Source organism: Aquarana catesbeiana, linkage group LG13 (genome assembly GCF_042186555.1).
Source record: "Aquarana catesbeiana isolate 2022-GZ linkage group LG13, ASM4218655v1, whole genome shotgun sequence".
Taxonomy (NCBI): Eukaryota; Metazoa; Chordata; class Amphibia; order Anura; family Ranidae; genus Aquarana; species Aquarana catesbeiana.
The window spans coordinates 136,193,697-136,211,617 of record NC_133336.1 but is presented as its reverse complement, the minus strand read 5'-3'; the positions used below and the strand labels follow the sequence as shown (position 1 = coordinate 136,211,617).

Genomic DNA, 17,921 nt, shown 5'->3' with positions numbered 1-17,921 from the left:
ACGATTCTTTATGAATCCATGCTGATTATGGCTAATGATACTGTTTTCATTACTAAAATCTTGTATATAGTCCCTTATCATCCCCTCCAAGAGCTTGAATACTATTGATGTTAGACTTATGCCCCGTACACATGGTCGGACTTTGTTCGGACATTCCGACAACAAAATCTCTTTATTTATTCTGAGCATGCGTGGCACTTTGTCCGTCGGATTAGTGTACACACGATCGGAATTTCCGACAACGGATTTTGTTGTCGGAAAATTTTATATCCTGCTCTCAAACTTTGTGTGTCGGAAAATCCGATGGAAAATGTGTGATGGAGCCTACACACGGTCGGAATTTCCGACAACAAGGTCCTATCACACATTTTCCTTCGGAAAATCCGACCGTGTGTACGGGGCATAACTGTAATTCCCAGGAATGTATTTTGGCCCTTTTTTTTTTAAATATTGGTGTTAATATATATATATTACATATTAGGTGAGGTTGAAAAAAAGACAAGTCCATCAAGTCCAACCTATGTGTGTGATTATATGTCAGTATTACATTGCATATCCCTGTATGTTGCAGTCTGTCAGGTGCTTATCTAATAATTTTTTGAAACGATCGATGCTCCCCGCTGAGACCACGGCCTGTGGAAGGGAATTCCACATCCTTGCCGCTCTTACAGTAAAGAACCCTCTAAAACAGTAAAGAACCCTCTAGCAGTAAAGAATGGTCTGGAAATTACTTGACTGAGTTCCCTAAGTACCATCGATTGCAAGCCATCTGGTCCCAGTGATTTATTAAAGTGGTTGTAAACCCCAGGACAAAAAAAAAAAAATACCTGCAAGACAAAAGGCATAATGACTAGTATCCATAGCATACTAGCTCATTATGAATTACTTACCTGAGATCGAAGCCCCTGTAGCCATCCACGTACACCGCTCCAGCAGCCGACTTCGCTCTCCGAGTTACTTCCGGGTATCGCGGGCTTCAGTGCTGTGATTGATTGATTGTGATTGATTCAGTGCTGTGATTGAGCTGCGATGACGTCACTACCACGCATGCGCGCGGGAACCGCCGGAAATGGCACACTCACTGAAGCAAAGGCACGTACGTGCCTTTGCTTCAGTGCGCATGTGCAGATGACATCGGCGCATGCAAATACAGGGGATATCTCCTAAACTGTTCAGGTTTAGGAGATATCCAGGGTAGCTACAGGTAAGCCTTATTATAGGCTTACCTGTAGCAAAAAGTGTGTTGTAAGGGTTTACAACCACTTTAATGTTAAGTTTCCCAAGTCTATTTCTAATCCTGTCCTCTGTTAGCCATGATCCTGTGATGTGTCATGAGGACAAACACTGCAGTTTTAGTTACTGAAACCCCCTGATTCCCAAGTGAAGACTGAGGAAAAGAATAAATTCAATATCTTCGCCATCTCCCCATCCTTTGTAACCAGATGTCCTCCCTTCCTCATTCTTTATGGGGCCAATATGTTCTGTCATCCATCACCTAAAGACACTATCAAGAAACTGATTCTGGCTGGGAGCCGGGGTTATATTGGGACTGTCCTTACAGCTTTGATTGCCACAATCAAAACAGCCCATGCTCAATCAAGTGAAGGCAGCAGTATATAACCCGTGGTCTATATATCCCACTCTAAAATCTTAGTCCAATCTAACTTTGCATAGTACAATAAAAAAAAAAAAAGACACAAAAATACAAAAATGCATACAGTAACAAATAAAAAACACACATGGATGCATACGTTTAATAAGGCCCTTACACAAGAACTATCATTGGGCAGAACCTGTGCAAGATATACTGTACACAATACTAAATAGGAAAATAAAAAAGGGTTCATAATCTCGCCATAAGCTAGCAGTTGAGTTCTAACTCATCTTGCTACATTTCTCAACATCCCGTATAGTATGCATTGGGAAGCCTTTGCTTTAACCAGGTAGATTCACAGCCATTTGACTTTTCAGTAACCATCCCCAATCAAATTCCTGTGTTGGGACAGCTATATTCTCTGCAGGCCTTCTCAGCAGCTGGATATCTTGAGATACTGGCAAACCAAATCTAGTGAGTAGCTCTAATGCTGGTCAAAAAATCATGGTAACATGCTGAGACATTACCTAGAACTGCTCTTCAGCGCTTGGGCCTCGTCTAACACCATATATTGCCATTTTACCCTCTGGAAGTATTTCACATCCTGTACAACCAGCTGGTAGCTGGTGATCACCACATGGAAAGGGGCTTCTTGTGTGTACAATGTTTTCTGTTAGGTCAAAAGAAAAGGGAATAATGGTGAAAGATACATTTTAGAAAAGAGCTTGTAATTGTGCTTTGATAAATGATAACAAACAAGACAACACTAATACAAGATTATTTCTGTATCCCTGAGAAAAATGTGAATGACTGCTCCTAAGATGAGTTTTCCTAAAAGAGCAAAATACAGTTAAAATACATAGATAACAATTTATTTATTTGTTAAGGAATTTCTAATTTTGTGCGGCTAGTTTTGTAATTGGGACACTCAGGCCAGACAGCATAAGTAGGTATTCAAGAAAACACTCCAATCTTTTGATTGGTCAATAATGGAGCAGCAGCACAATGACAAGGTACACCTCCTGTCAGAACATATGCACTACACTACACCAACTTGGTTGGCTCCTAGTGCTGGCTCTCATATTTCCAGTCTAAATGCTGCTGTACAAAGGATTACAGGTTGTTGGTATCAAGGTAAATTCATTTACCTTGTTCTAGCCCAGGGGTCTCCAAACTATGGCCCTCCAGTTGTTCAGGAACTACAATTCCCATCATGCCTATTCATGTCTGTTAATATCAGCGTTTTACAATGCCTCATGTGATGTGTAGTTCCCCAACAGCTGGAGGGCCATAGTTTGTAGATCCCTGCTAGCCAAAAGTCAGGAATGGGGGGGTGGGATAACGTATGGCCATAATAGATGTGGAACAGGATTACAGAAAGGTTTTATTTCATGGTGCAGGCTCAAATGTTGTAGAACAGTACTTCTAGCCAGAGCTTTCAAAAGCAAATAACACCAGCTGTTCACATTTCATTACTGAATACTGTGTTTTGTCTGAAGGGTTCTTAGGTACATTTTAGTACTCAAGCAATGTGTGGAATAACCTATCAAGCATTTTTCCAACAAAACAATGTTGGATTCTAGTAAAATTATTACATTACAAATCATCTTGAAATGGAGCATGTACAATTCTCTTTATCAGTCATTAAGGGACACATGAGTTCCAAAAATTTTTAAACAGTTGGTATATACTGATAAATTCAGGAGGATGGGACAGTGGCAAACATTAAAGTGGTTGTAAAACTCAGACATGAAATCTGAAACAAAGCACATATTTCTATTGTGTAAGCACTAAGTGTCATTACTCTCTGTCGAGTGTATGAATGGGTGGGTGGAATTGACGCTGTTAGTGTGAAATGTGTAATCCCATGTGTCAAAGCCATACGTGCAAAAAAACAACATAAAAAAACAGGCATATACAACACCGTAATGCAAAAAGTGCTGAGTGCAAATCCCATATGTAACTATGCCCTAAAATAAAGTGCAAATGTGCAAGTACAATATAATCAAAGTATCTGTGTGAACACAATAACATAACAAAGTCCATAAATTCAAATACAAATCCACCAATTCATATAAGCAAAAGTTCAGTGGTAAATTATAGTGAAGTAGGTGCTGCCAAAAATGTGCATGTAAATCGGGCAGCATCTTCGGTTCACACTCGTGCCCCCCTCTTGTGCTGAACTCACTGGATGACACTACCCATCAAAGGGTAGAAAATGATTACCCCAATTGGGACTTTTAAGGCGGAATGTGAAAAACAGTAAAGATATATAACAAAAATGATAAAAGTATACAAAATTGTTTTTAGCATTAAAGGAAGGTTGACCACATGGTCTAAACTACATTACATCATAAAGTCCATTGCATGAGGACATCAAAGATACATATACTTAAAGCACACTAAAGCTTGGATTAATTAGAACATAATGTTGGCCCCGATACAGTGAATGGCCAAAATTCTTGTGGAGGTTCACCGAGCAACCCTACTCATTTCGGAAATGTATGTTCCTTCCTTCTTCAGGAGACGAGACGGGTGCATATGAATAGAATGATCGTATGAATAAAAGAAATATATACAGCAATGGCATGCTCCAATAGATGCGTCGCCAAGCACATCGAGACCAAACAGGGTGGCACCAGGTCCCCACACATACAAAGACCGTATATAAATAGGGAATGTATGTATATTACCCAAGAAAACTGGGAATTTTGTTCACTGGGTCATCAGGCATGTCTACTGGTCGATGGAAAATTGCCACTGGGGACCCATCAAAGGGTAACTAACCTCCACAGTATAAAAGTCCTGTAGATGGGGTCACTTCCAATGACATCCCTGTGACAAAATGCATAAGGCGGAGCTATTGCGTCATTACGTCACATACAGTTTTGGTTCGTGGAACGCGACCCAGACTTCCTGTTTTTTGTATACAATGCCTGTAATCGTTTGGATTCCTGTAAGTTTACTGATTATCTTGCGCAATAAAATAGTTATACGGAGTCACGCTATGGGTACTACGCATGCTATGGGTACTACGCATGCTATGGGTACTACCATTATTGTTTATTCATGAACTCATTGTGGACGGACAAGACTAAGAAGGTAGCGGTGAGGACCCCATCTACAGTCATTTGTTACTGTGGAGGCTAGTTACCCTTTGATGGGTAGTGTCATCCGGTGAGTGCAGCACAAGAGGGGGGCACGAATGTGACACGAAGATACTGCCTAATTGTATGCACGTTTTTGGTACCACCTACTTTACTCTAATTTACGACTGAACTTTTGCTTATACAGTTGTGCTCATAAGTTTACATACCCTGGCAGAATTTATGATTTCTTGGCTATTTTTCAGAGAATATGAATGATATCACAAAAACTTTTCTTTCACTCATGGTTAGTGTTTGGCTGAAGCCATTTATTATCAATCAACTATGTTTACTCTTTTTAAATCATAATCACCACAGAAACTACCCAAATGACCCCGATCAAAAGTTTACATACCCCAGTTCTTAATACCGTGTATTGCTCCCTTTAACATCAATGACAGCTTGAAGTCTTTTGCAGTATTTGTGGATGGGGCTCTTTATCTTTTCAGATGGTAAAGCTGCCCATTTCTCTTGGTACAAAGCCTCCAGTTCCTGTAAATTCGTGGGCTGTCTTGCATGAACTGCACGTTTGAGATCTCCCCAGAGTGGCTCAATGATATTGAGGTCAGGAGACTGAGATGGCCACTCCAGAACCTTCACTTTATTCTGCTGTAGCCAATGAAAGGTCGACTTGACCTTGTATTTTGTATCATTGTCATGTTGGAATGTCCAAGTACGTCCCATGCGCAGGTTCCTGGCTTATGAATGCAAATGTTCCTCCAGTATTTTTTGATAACATACTGCATTCATCTTGCCATCAATTGTGACCAAATTTCCTGTGCATTTGTAGTTCACACATCCCCAAAACATCAGCGAAACACCTCCATGTTTCACAGTAGGAATGGTGTATTTTTCACCATAGGCCTTGACTCCTCTCCATATGTAGTATTTATGCTCAGTTTTGGTCTCATCACTCAAAGAAGGTTTGTGTAAGAAGGTTTGAGACTTGTCTCTGTGCTGTTTGGCGTATTGTAAGCGGGATACTTTGTGGCATTTGCGTAGTAATGGCTTTCTCCTGGCGACTCGACCAGGCAGCCCATCTTTCTTCAAGTGCCTCCTTATTGTGCATCTTGGAACAGCCACACCACATGTTTTCAGAGAGTCCTGTACTTCACCTGAAGTTATTTGTGGGTTTTTCTTTGCATCCCGAACAATTTTCCTGGCAGTTGTGGCTGAAAATTTAGTTGGTCTACCTGACCGTGGTTTGGTTTTAACAGAACCCCTCATTTTCCACTTCTTGATTAGAGTTTGAACACTGCTGATTGGCAGTCTCATTTCCTCGGATATGTTTCTATATCCCTTTCCTGTTTCATACAGTTCAACTACCTTTTCCCGAAGATCCTTTGACAATTCTTTTGCTTTCCCTATGACTCAGAATCCAGAAACGTCAGTGCAGCAACAGGGTCTGTCAGGAGTCCAGAACCTCATTGACCTTTTATACACGCTTACCGCTTAAGCATTTTACCGTCATTTCAGTGGCACTATTTGGCCGCTAGCAGGGTGCTTTTAACCCCCGCTAGCGGCCAAATAAAGGCTTAAATGCGCTTGTGCAGGGCCGCTGCCGAGGCGCTTTGGCAGTGGTGCCCATTCATTTCAATGGGCAGGAGTGGTGTATACACCGCTCCTTCACCGCTCCAAAGATGCTGCTTTTGGGACATTTTTTAACATCCTGGCAGCTCATCGCCCCAGTGTGAAAGCACTCTGGCTTTCACACTGGGACTGCAGGGGAGGTGTTTTTCAGGCGCTTTACAGTTGCTATTTTTAGCCCAAAAGCACCTGAAAACCACCCCAGTGTGAAAGGAGTCTAATTCTTTGGGCCTGTAACCTTTTTCCTGGAATCTTTCTATAATTATTGATGTTTGGTGGTATAATCTGCTTCGTCATCACAATTCCTACATATTCTCATCATCTGGCTCTTAGGTACCCCATTTAGCCATCTAGGGTGATGGCAACTTCCTTTTCGGAATGTAACCATTCCGGTCAACCTCCTTGAAAAAGGTACGTGTATTTAATTTGCCTTTTTTCTTAAAAATAACTAAATCCAAAAAATTTACAGCCATTTTATCATGTGTTTCTGAAAAAGAAATTCCATAGGTGTTGTTATTTAGTTCTTGTAAGAAGTCCAAAATGGTTTATTGCGTTCCCACCCACACAATGAGAATATCGTCGATATACGATCTTGTATAACCTCAATTCTGGTCTGGATTCCCCCATATATGGCTTCATGTTCCCATTTATTGATAAAAATGTTTGCCACTAAGGGTGCATATTTGGCCCCCATGGCAACTCCCTTCTTTTGCCTATAGTGATTGCCATCGTGCCAGAAGAAGTTTACTCTCATAGCCAGATCTAGTGCTTTTACCAGGAATTCTTTTTGTTTTGTTTTTAAGTTTGTCCTTTGTAGGGCCCATGTTACTGCCTCCAGGGCATAACTTTGCTTGATGTTTGCATAGAGCGAGTTAACATCAATACTCGCTAGAGTACAATCATCTGACACTTCAACATTTCTAAGCAGATTGATCAACTCCTTACTGTCTCTTAGGTAGGCTGGGAATTCCTGAGCCGATGGCTGGAAAAAACAATCCAGATACTCTGCCAACCTACTAAAGAGAAAGTCAATGGCACTTATTATTGGTATCCCTGGAGGTTTGGCAATACATATGTGAATTTTTGGTATTTGATAAATACCTGGCATTCTAGAAGCGTCCGGTAATAAATACCTTGCTTTTCTTTTATTGATACGATCTTCACTCTGTGCTTTATTAACCAATTTTTTTCTTTTGGCCCTGTACTTATTTGTAGGGTTCCCCTTTAATTTTTCATAAATATCCTGGTCATCTACCAATCTATTTAATTCTGCCATGTAGTCAGCTGTATTTAGAATCACCAGTTCTCCTTCTTTAACCGCTGGCCTAATAACCACCTCTATTTTTTTCTAGCATTTTAAGGCCTTCTTCAATATCTTTCTTCCGCCTTCCTGATGTAATCTTTAGCTCATCAAGAACCTGTTAAACCAGGATCCTGAAAACCTCACTAAAATGGTTGTTGGCTACTTTGGGGTTAGATACTAAGCTGTATATGCTGAAACTGGTTTTCTTCCTTGTCCCCTTTTGTTTACCATTGGAAAAGTAATTTTTAATGTTCATTTTCCTCAAAATTTTTTGTAAGTCAATAAAAACATTGAATTTGTCCAGATTACTGTCTGGGGCAAATTTTAAACCTAACTCTAAAACACGCAACTCGTCTTCTGTAAAATCAGCATTGCTTAAAAATTGAAAATTCCTTGTCCTACGTCTCTCTTTTTTTTCCTCTGCCCTCCCCTACATCCTCTGGTCCTTGGTTTCTTTCCTCTCTGCCACTGTGTTGTGGTGGTGTGTTGTAATACCAGGGTGTCCATTCCTCCCCCATTCTCTCTCGTGGAATATACTCTCCCCCTGTGATTGGGTTCCCCCTCCTCCTCCAAGGGGGACCTCCATAGCCTCTCTTTGGAAAACCCCCTCTTGAGTTGTTGTAATTCCTGGGATGGAGGTTATGATTCCAGGGTGGTCTCCCCTGTCCCCTTCCTCCTCCCCTATTCCCAGGATAGTAGTCATTCCTAAATGGTTCAAATATCTTGTGAACTGGTACTTACTATAGAAAAATTCCAGGAAAAAAGTTAAAGGCCCAAAGAATTAGAACACAAGAACAAGTCCTAAAAATGAATAGAGATGTAATGTTGCAAGATAAGGAAAAAAGGAACAACTATGGTATGGCCTTTATGACCCTTTTTTTCAAGACAATAAAAGCAGGTTGAAAGGATAATATGTAAATACTGGCCATTGCTTTTGAAGGATCACACTTTAAATAAAAATTTTACCAAGCAAACCTCAATTTATCTACACCAGGCCTCCCACTCTGAGAAACAGACTTGCCAAGGATGTGGTCAACCCTCCTCATAGAGTTGTCACTTTCTTGGATCAGGTGGGGTTTTTTTTTCACATGTGGGAGATGTGGAGCATGCAGGACAATTAAAAATAGGCAAAGAAAAATCACACATTTTGAGTCGCTTAGTAAAGGGATAACATTTGAAATAGATAAATTAATTTCTTGTGACAGCACACATGTGACATATTTGCTTGAATGCCCATGCAAGCTTCAGTATGTGGGGAGAACCACTAGAAAACTTGGAATCAGGCTACATGAACATGTGGACAATATAAAAAAGGGGTTTGTTAACCGTAGCCTGTCCAAGCATTATAGATTGGTTCACAACGTGACCCCACATCACTGAAGTTTTGTGGTAATGATAGGGTACTCCTGCACTGGAGGGGAGGTAACATCACCAAGGTTATTTCTCAGAATGAAACTAAATGGATTTATCTGTTAAATACTATGAACCCCAAGGGGTTAAATATAGAATTAGACCTTAGCTGTTTTCTATCTAATTGGTAAATGGCCTTGTTTTATTTTTATTTATTTTATTATTCTAGCTCATTTTTTATTTATATATATATTTTTTACTTATTATCTATTTATATTTTTTTCAAACAAAATTTCATTTTTTTTTCCATTTTTTATTTTATTTTCAATTTTATTTTTATTATTATTTTTATTGTATTTTTAATTTTAATTGCCTCATTTTTTTTTCATTATTTTACTTTTAATTATTATTATTATTTTATTACTATTATTTTTTCACCAAATTTTTTATGCTTTTGGAAGAAAAAATAAATGTATTTTGATATTTTTAAATACCACATGTAAAGTATTTTAGTTCTTAATTAGCTATTAGATTACTTATCAGGGGAGTACAAAGATATACTGCTACAATTAGGATGTTAATACGTTTGTTATTTGAATTGCATATTATGAATGAGGAAGTAGCCTTTTTGGGTGTATTTGAAGCCGAGTACACCCAAAGGGAAATTAGATCATGGTCATGTGAGCGGTTTGGGTCCACATATGGCTATTTATTCAACTGAGAGGTCAGGAATCTTTGTCTTTGATAACGCCCTGTGGGAGGGGCAAAACGTGTCGACGCAGATTCTGGGCTCCTCAGTGACATCACGTCCGGCAAGCGGTGACACGCAGGCGAGGTCGTGAGAGAACCAAGCTGCTTCCTGGAGCGAGCGGACTGTCCTTTGATGTTTAACCTTGCGGTTTTTACTCTGGAACACTGTAAGACCCCTTTCACATGGAGGCAGTTTTCAGGTGTTTTAGCAATAGAAATAGCGCCTGTAAAGCACCTGAAAACTTCCTCCCATGCCACCCGAATGTGAACACCTGAGGGCTTTCACACCCGAGCGGTGCGCTTGCGGGATGTTAGAAAAAGCCCTGCAAGCAGCATCTTTGGGGCCGTTTGGGAGTGCTGTATACAGCGCTCCCAAAACTCCTCTGCCTATTGCAAGGAATGCAAAAGCATTCGGAAAGCACCACTAGCGGGGGTTAAAAGCGCCCCACTAGCGGCCAAAAAGTGCCGCTTAAAAAGCGGTAATGCGGTGCTACAACAAGCGGCACTTTACCGCTAACGCACGGGTGGCCCCAGTGTGAAAGGGGTCTTAGCAAGACTTTTAACCTTGTATGGAATAAACCAAGACGAACTATACCACGTGGGCTCTCTGTCCTTAGGTTGGGGTCTGAAATACAAAGGGAAGTGAGTTTAACCACATAGGGGGTGGTGTGTGAAGCACAAATCACTTGTGTGAAATTTGAGCACCACAGCACTTTGGAATATCGATTGCACAGCAGCACTTTTGAAGAAATATTGTGCTTGGGACTGGTGTTTGTAACCAATACAGTCTTTCACTGGCTACATGCTTGTAATTTTTTTGCAGATTTTGCTTTGTTTTTTTACCATTTACCTTGCCCATTCATGCACAAAACTTGCACTTTATTATTTGTATTGCACTTTGGGTTTGCTTTGCGCTGTGGTTTACATTTTTTCATAATATTTTTGACTTTGTCATGCACAGCAGCAACAAGTTAAGCACACATTGATACTAGTATATTATATATATATTGATACTAGTATATTCAGCGCAAGTAATTTGTTTATTATTGTTGTTGTATATGCCTGTTTTGTTTGTGTTGTTTGCACGTATGACTTTATTTGACACATGAGATCACACATGTCACACTAGCAGCGCCAATTCCACCCACCCATTCATATACTTCATCTTGGCTATCTACTTTTTGGTGGTTGGTATATGTGGAGGCAATAGCTATTAGCACTTCTTTCAGTCCATAGCCAGTAACTAATAACTTTTTCCCCCATTACTCTGTTGTTTCCTTTCTTTGCTATATTCATGAGTCACTTCTGACAAGTTTTCCAGACAGCAAGCGCTAAAAGGTGAAGGGGGGGGACCTTAAGCACACAGCCTGTGATGGACAGCCTCAACTCTGTTCCTGTGTGCTGTGTGAAAGAGGTGTGTGTGTCTCTTCTTTAAGCCTGCCCCTATATCCTGCCTCCACTTATCATTCCTCCATTTTTGCTAGTTTTCTATGTGGTTCAATAACCTTACCTCAGCTCTGCTGAGAAAAATTAGAACTATATTCTTGCTTTCCCTTTAATTTACATTAACTTTCAATCAAGTTACTTGGTATCCATATATATTTTTTCTTTGGTGTCTTTCCCTTTTCTCTTTTTTATTCCACTTCAGAAAAACTATTGAGAGGTTTATTCAGCTTTACGTTCATTTTGCTGTCTACTCAGTTTCACATCATATTGGTATTTTTCCCTTTCTTCCCCTTTTATTTTTCCTTTTTATTCCCCTTCCTTTCCTTCCCCTCTTGACCTTATTCTTTACTTTATTCAATTTTAAAACTTTAACATTACAAAAAAATAGAGCCGAGTACACAAAGTCATATCTTCATAATAAAGTTGATAGATAGACGAGTAGGGTCCTATTGTACTAAAAAAAAATACAAATAATCCAAAAAAAACAAAAGGAGCCTCGGAGTTAGAAACACCCTACACCCCCCTTCTATACCCACTTCCAATGTTAAAAAATGTATATTTACACCTTGAATTCCTCCCCCCTTACCCAACCCTCCCCTTCCCTTTTAAGTGTGCTCATATTTAGATTCCTATATCCATTTTATTCAATACTATTTATATTGCAATTAACTATTCTTGTTGAAAATTAACTGGCTTTTTAGTTCCGTTTAGTCTAATATTTCCTTTTCCTACCGGGATGTGCAAACTAGTTGATTTTCCTAGTCTATAATACACTTCCCTCTCTTTTTTCCAGCCAGGGTCTCCACATTCTGACAAATTCCTTGAGGTTACCTCTCTTTGTATACACTGCCCTTTCTCTACAGAGGGTCTCATGTATTGCTCCGATCCAGTCTTTTACTGTGGGGGGTGCCTTTGATTGCCATCTCAGTGTAATCGTTTTCCTGGCTTGGAACAAGCATCTCAGAATTGGTATTGTAATACTCTTCCTCTCACCCTGTTCCCGCCTGTGCCCCAGTATGCATACTATGGCCTCCCTCTCCAATGTTATTCCAAATATATCTCTTATGGTATTAATCACCCCCTCCCAGTATCGGAATAACTTGGGGCATCTCCATACCATGTGCACGAGATCCCCAGTCCCCTGGCATCTGTCATCATCTCTTCTACCAAATCTAAATAGTCGCTTGGGAGTATAATAGGCTCTATTTAGCAACACCAGATGGGATATCTTCTGTGGGGGAGAAACAGATACAATCGGTCCCATCTCTAAGATTCTCCTCCACTGCTCCTGTGTTATTGCCCCTATGTCCTCTTCCCATCTTATTCTTACTGCATTGAGTTTCCCCTCCCTATTGACTTCTTTGCTTATTTGTCCATATATTTCGGATATTAAACCCTTAGTGGGGCCCACTCGAAATATACTTTGGAAGAGAGGTGTTTCTTTCCATTCCAAGGGTTGACTCCTAAATTGGGCAGCAAGGGCATGTCTAAGCTGTAAATAGGTATAAAATGTGCTTTGCGGTAAGTTAAATTCACATTTTAGTTCCGAAAAATTTTTAAGGGTATTACCCACATAAAGTTGTCTCAACCTTTTGATACCTTGTTTATCCCACTCTGACTTTTTCTATCCGGAGGATTTCCTGCAGGTTACTGTTATTCCAGATGGGAGTATACTCAGTTAACCCATTATATCTCATCTGTTTTTTGACAATTTTCCATATTTTAATTATCATTTTAATTGTTGGGTACTTATAGCGAAACGAACCCGCCTCTAATGCTTCAGCTATTGTGTTATGCTTGGCGCCAGTTAATATTATTCTTCCATTGGGAGTACCCCCATCCGGAGCTCCACATCCCATCAGCTGTTGCAGCTGAGATGAAAGATAATAATGCTCTGGATGGGGCAACGCAAACCCACCTTCCCCCATCGGGAGTTGAAGTGTCCGAAGTCTAATCCTAGCTTGTCCCCCCTTCCATATTAGCTCTCTAAACAAGCTCTCGATTTTATTAAACCAATTCTTGCATAACCACACTGGGGAATTGTGTAGCACATACAACAATTGTGGCATCCAAATCATTTTTATTAGGCTGCATCTTCCTGCCACTGACAATGGGAACCGTTTCCAGATGTCGGCTTTTTGCTTAAATTTGACCAGAAATGGAGTGAGGTTTTTACTTATAAATTGGTTAGGGTCTTTTGTCATGGCGATCCCCAGGTATTTCAGAGTGTACACTACTACTAGCTGGGGTATACCTGGAATTGTTAGGTCACTAATAGGGTTTATTGGTAAAAGTTCAGACTTCTTCCAGTTTATCTCCAATCCTGTAAAGTTACCAAATTCCTCCACTATGCTCATCGCTTTTGTCAGTGATTGACCCGTATCTTCCAGGAACAACAGAATATCGTCCGCGTACAACGCAATTCTTTCTTCTCCCACCTTCCTCTGAAAGCCCGTTATCTCAGGGCTCGTTCTTATAGAGATAGCCAGGGGTTCCATCGCCAAGGCAAAGAGCAGAGGCGACAGTGGGCATCCCTGCCTTGTCCCCCTCTCCAATTCTATCTTATCCGTGAGTTCATTGTTAATTTTAAGTCTAGCACTAGGCCTATTATAAAGCATTTTAATCCAGTCAATAAAAGACGGACCAAAGCCGAATTTCCCCAACACTTGCCAAATATATCCCCACTCCACACTGCCGAAAGCTTTAGTCACATCCAGCGACAATACAGCTCTTGTTCCCTCATTCTCTGTTAGGGCCTGTAAATTTAGGAAGGCTCTTCTGATATTCATACTTGTAGATCTATTAGCAATAAAACCCGCCTGATCCGAGTGGATTAATTTGGGAATAATTCCATTCAACCTGGCTGCCAGAACCTTGGCCAGAATTTTAGCATTCAAGCATAAAAGAGAGATTGGCCTGTATGCCGCTACATCTAAAGGATCTTTCCCTTCTTTCTGGAGGACTATAACGGTTGCTTCTAACATTGAAGCCGGCAACTGTCGCTCTCTGACTTGCCCCTGCAATGCTCTTAGCAACTCTGGGAGTAGAATATCACCATAATATTTATACACTTCAGTTGGAAGTCCATCAGGGCCAGGGGATTTTTGATTTGCCATGCTAGCTACTGCCTGTTGGAGTTCTGCAAGGGTTATTGGGGTTTCTAATTCCTCCCTTTCCTCCTGTGTAATGACCGGTATTTCTAGGTTCCCCAGAAAATCTTCCATCACATCCTCCACTCCCCTTTTCTGGGTGGTGTAAAGATTTTTATAGTAGCCCCTAACTTTGCCCTATCATTATAGTATCTGATATTATCTCTCCCCCTGAAGACCTAATAGTGGATGGTGGGGAGTTGGACTTCACCAGCACCTCTCTTTGAATTTTTTCCTCCCAGATTCTAGCATCCTTATTATATTTGGCCACCTGCTGTATTAGAATCCCTCTAAGATATACTTTTAGGGTATCCCATAATATCCCAGCCGGCACAGTGCCTTCATTAAATTCGACAAATTCTTTCAGTTTGGAGAGGACCTCATCTGTTTTTTTAATTAATTCAAACCAGTGTGGATTTATTTTCCACTCCTTCTTGGGTCTATTCCCCCTTAGTTTCACTGTAACCATTATTGGGGAATGATCTGATATCCCTCTTGGCCAGTATGTAATTTTTTCTATAATCTGTAGTGCTCTATCATTTCCCAGGGCCATATCTATCCTGGAGAGTGTGGAGTGTGAGGCTGAGTAGCAAGAATATTGCTGGACCCCCGGGTTTCGCGCTCTCCACAAATCCACTAACCCCACTTCATCCAGGAATAGGCACAGGTGACTCCTCTCCTTAGACTCTGAGAGGATCCGTACAGGAAGCCTATCCAACTTTCTGTCTAGGATCTCATTAAAGTCTCCCACTATTATGATCGGCACATCTTCTTTATCTAGCAAAAATTCATTTAATCTAAGCATAACATCTATTTTTTTTCTTTGGTGTCTTTAATTAAGACTATTAGAGCTAATCATTACACGACAGATATCTGGATTAGTGTATCCTCAGCAACAGCTTTGGATTGTGGGGCTAACCTGGGATGTGACCTTGGGGCACTGGGCTGTCCATTTCCAGACCTTTGTGTACTATAATAGTTAGCAGCAGTGTGCTCTCCAGGCCTCAAAGCTGTGGTACAGCCTCTGGTGTGACTGAGTCTCCGAAGCACGTGGAGCTACCTCACAGTAGATATCATTGGGTACCATTTTAAAGTTCATGTTCTCACTATTTTAACACAGTGATGGTTAAAGCTGAGTGAACTGTGCACTAACGGCATCCACTAGGTGAAGATTTGAGTGTTCTGTACTTCCTTCCCTGCCATTCTGCCTAGAAGAAGTGCTATAACACTGTTCCTCCTGCTTCTGAAACACCATGTGGATCACCAGGTCTTGTTCTACTGCCCTTGTTCAGTGACTTCACCTCAGGACACCCGTAACCCCAATCAGCACCTGTTGCTTACCTATGTGAGTACAAAAGGCCTTGCTTCACTTTAGGCCTAGGTTTTTTTTTTCGCTATGCTGTGCAACATGAATTTTCAAGGACATACTAAGGGCAGTTTAGCTGCAACAGGTGACCTTAGCTATTAATCTACAGCTGCTTTTAGGGACAATTACTCAATATCCCCAAAAGGATTCAATGCCTGAATCTGAGATCCTGGGACTGCTTACTACAGCACTGTCCACAGCAGAGTCAGTTTTGTGCACATTGGATTAAGCAATCTACTACCAGAGGCTCTAAGCATGCTCCGGCACCATTTATGGAAGAGTCTAATTCTGCCCTACTGGGTCTCCATCTCTAAGTATGCCTGAGGTCCCTATAACCATCTCCGATTCAGAGTTAGAGCCCTCCCAGTCCTCTCCTGAAGAGAATGTATTGCAGCAAATTCCATATGACTCTGATTTACAAGTTGTTTCTAACCTGATTGATGCAATGTGTTCTATCATGCAATTGGAGGATCATCCTGCTGTGTTTCACACACAATCCCGGTGGCTGCAGCCACCGGATTGTGTGCGATACCCCTGCTGTCAGGTCCTAGCAGCGAAAGGGTTAATCACATCACCCAGGATGTAAATTTGATGAAGGCAGACACGTTTGATGTTAAACCTGTGTGACAACAGGGGTTCCCTCTATGGATACAGTGGAGAAATATGTGTAGCCATGAAGTGACAGGAAGTGTTTTATTCTGAGGTATCAGGTTTTACCTTTTGAAAGTTAAAGGAAAAAACAACTGAACAAAAAAAAAAAAAATCTAATGCTGCAACATATTACATTTTTGATTTGGGCTCAGATATAATTAAGGCTTCATGCACATGGGCATATGAATTTATATTTTGAATATGCTGGATTTTTTCTGTCAAAACTTGGCAGAAAAAAAAAAAACCTCTAATGTTGCACGCACATATGGTGTTGAGTGTACTGGTTCTACTGACCAGAATATTAATTTAGTCTGGCTATTGGAATACACAAGTAAATTATGCTCATAAGCTTCTCCCTCTTTTGGTGCGGTCTTATTTTATGCCTATAAACGCTGCTCTGCAAATACTGATCTAAATGTCTGATGTGCATGGCCACATAAGCTTACATAGACCTGCAAAAAAAAAAAATATGTTTCTTATGCCCGGTTGTATAAGGACTTAATGACCATCGTATTCTACCAGTAATTTTGAGCAACGATCATAAAGTAAATTGTAACAATTGATCAGTGCACATAAAAATCACACAAATAAGTTTTATTGATTCTGACCTGGCCCCAAAACTTCCTGATGACTTTTCTTTCATGAGGGTTGCCCCAGTATGGCAGCACCTAAAATGAAACACATACAAAAAAACTATATAAATATTTTTATTAATACTTTATTTTTATTAATTTTTATCTTTTCAATCAGGTAAATATAAAATATTATGCAGAAACATTTCATATTTACCACATGCTGCCTGCAGGTGGCAAGTTCAAAGCTGGATTGCCAGCTTTTGACAAGCTCTTTGTACTGTTGTTATATGAAGCAGACTTGAATAGCAGTAGAAATTAAATTGCACTAATTGATGAATGACTTGTGAATGAAAAAGGACAAGGGACCATGCTGGGCTTTGATATTAGAAAGCAAAGAATGCTTTGCATTCTGAGCATCATGGATAAATGTTTATTGGTAAACTAAAGATTTTATGTAATCATTTTAAGGATGTTATAAAATGTCAGTTTGCAAATTATGCAAACTTAAAAACATAGAAAAAAATATACTTTTCTTTCTAAAAACAACAGGTCTTGAATAAATTTAAATATTTGTTATTACTATCACATTCACTAAACTAAAATTTTAAAGTACAACATAAAAAAAAACACATGAAAGAGGAAGGAAACTTCCTTTACTGCCTTTTACCTATAGGTATAGGTAGTGTAAATATCTCCTAAACATATACCGTTTAGGAGATATTTACATTACATGCAGCCAGTGACATTACTGGTGCATGCACTCTGAAGGAACGGCCACCCATGCCGTTCCTTCAAAGTCCTGTGCCGTGAAAAGCGGCTCCCATGCAAATGCGCAAGAGTGACTTCATCGGGGCTCCGGCCAGTCACAGAGCCAGAGCCCGCAAACTCGGAAGCAAGACGGGTGAAGATGGAAGCGGCTGCAGTGCTGACTTAGCGGCGCTGCAACAGCTTTGTTTTAAGGTAGGTTTCACATAATGTGCTAGTACACGATGCATACTAGCACA

At 40.3% G+C, this 17,921-nt stretch overlaps 1 protein-coding gene across 2 annotated transcripts in view; it reads right to left on the bottom strand.

The window, feature by feature from the left end:
- INO80 (INO80 complex ATPase subunit) overlaps window positions 1-17,921 on the bottom strand; it is a 357,091-nt gene that overhangs the window by 182,141 nt on the left and 157,029 nt on the right. For both annotated transcript variants that reach the window (XM_073609688.1, XM_073609689.1), the window contains exons 15-16: window positions 16,951-17,010; window positions 2,122-2,264 (exon numbers count right to left, since the gene is read on the bottom strand). In XM_073609688.1, coding sequence (XP_073465789.1) covers window positions 2,122-2,264; window positions 16,951-17,010 — 203 coding nt within the window. The remainder of the gene's footprint in view (window positions 1-2,121; window positions 2,265-16,950; window positions 17,011-17,921) is intronic.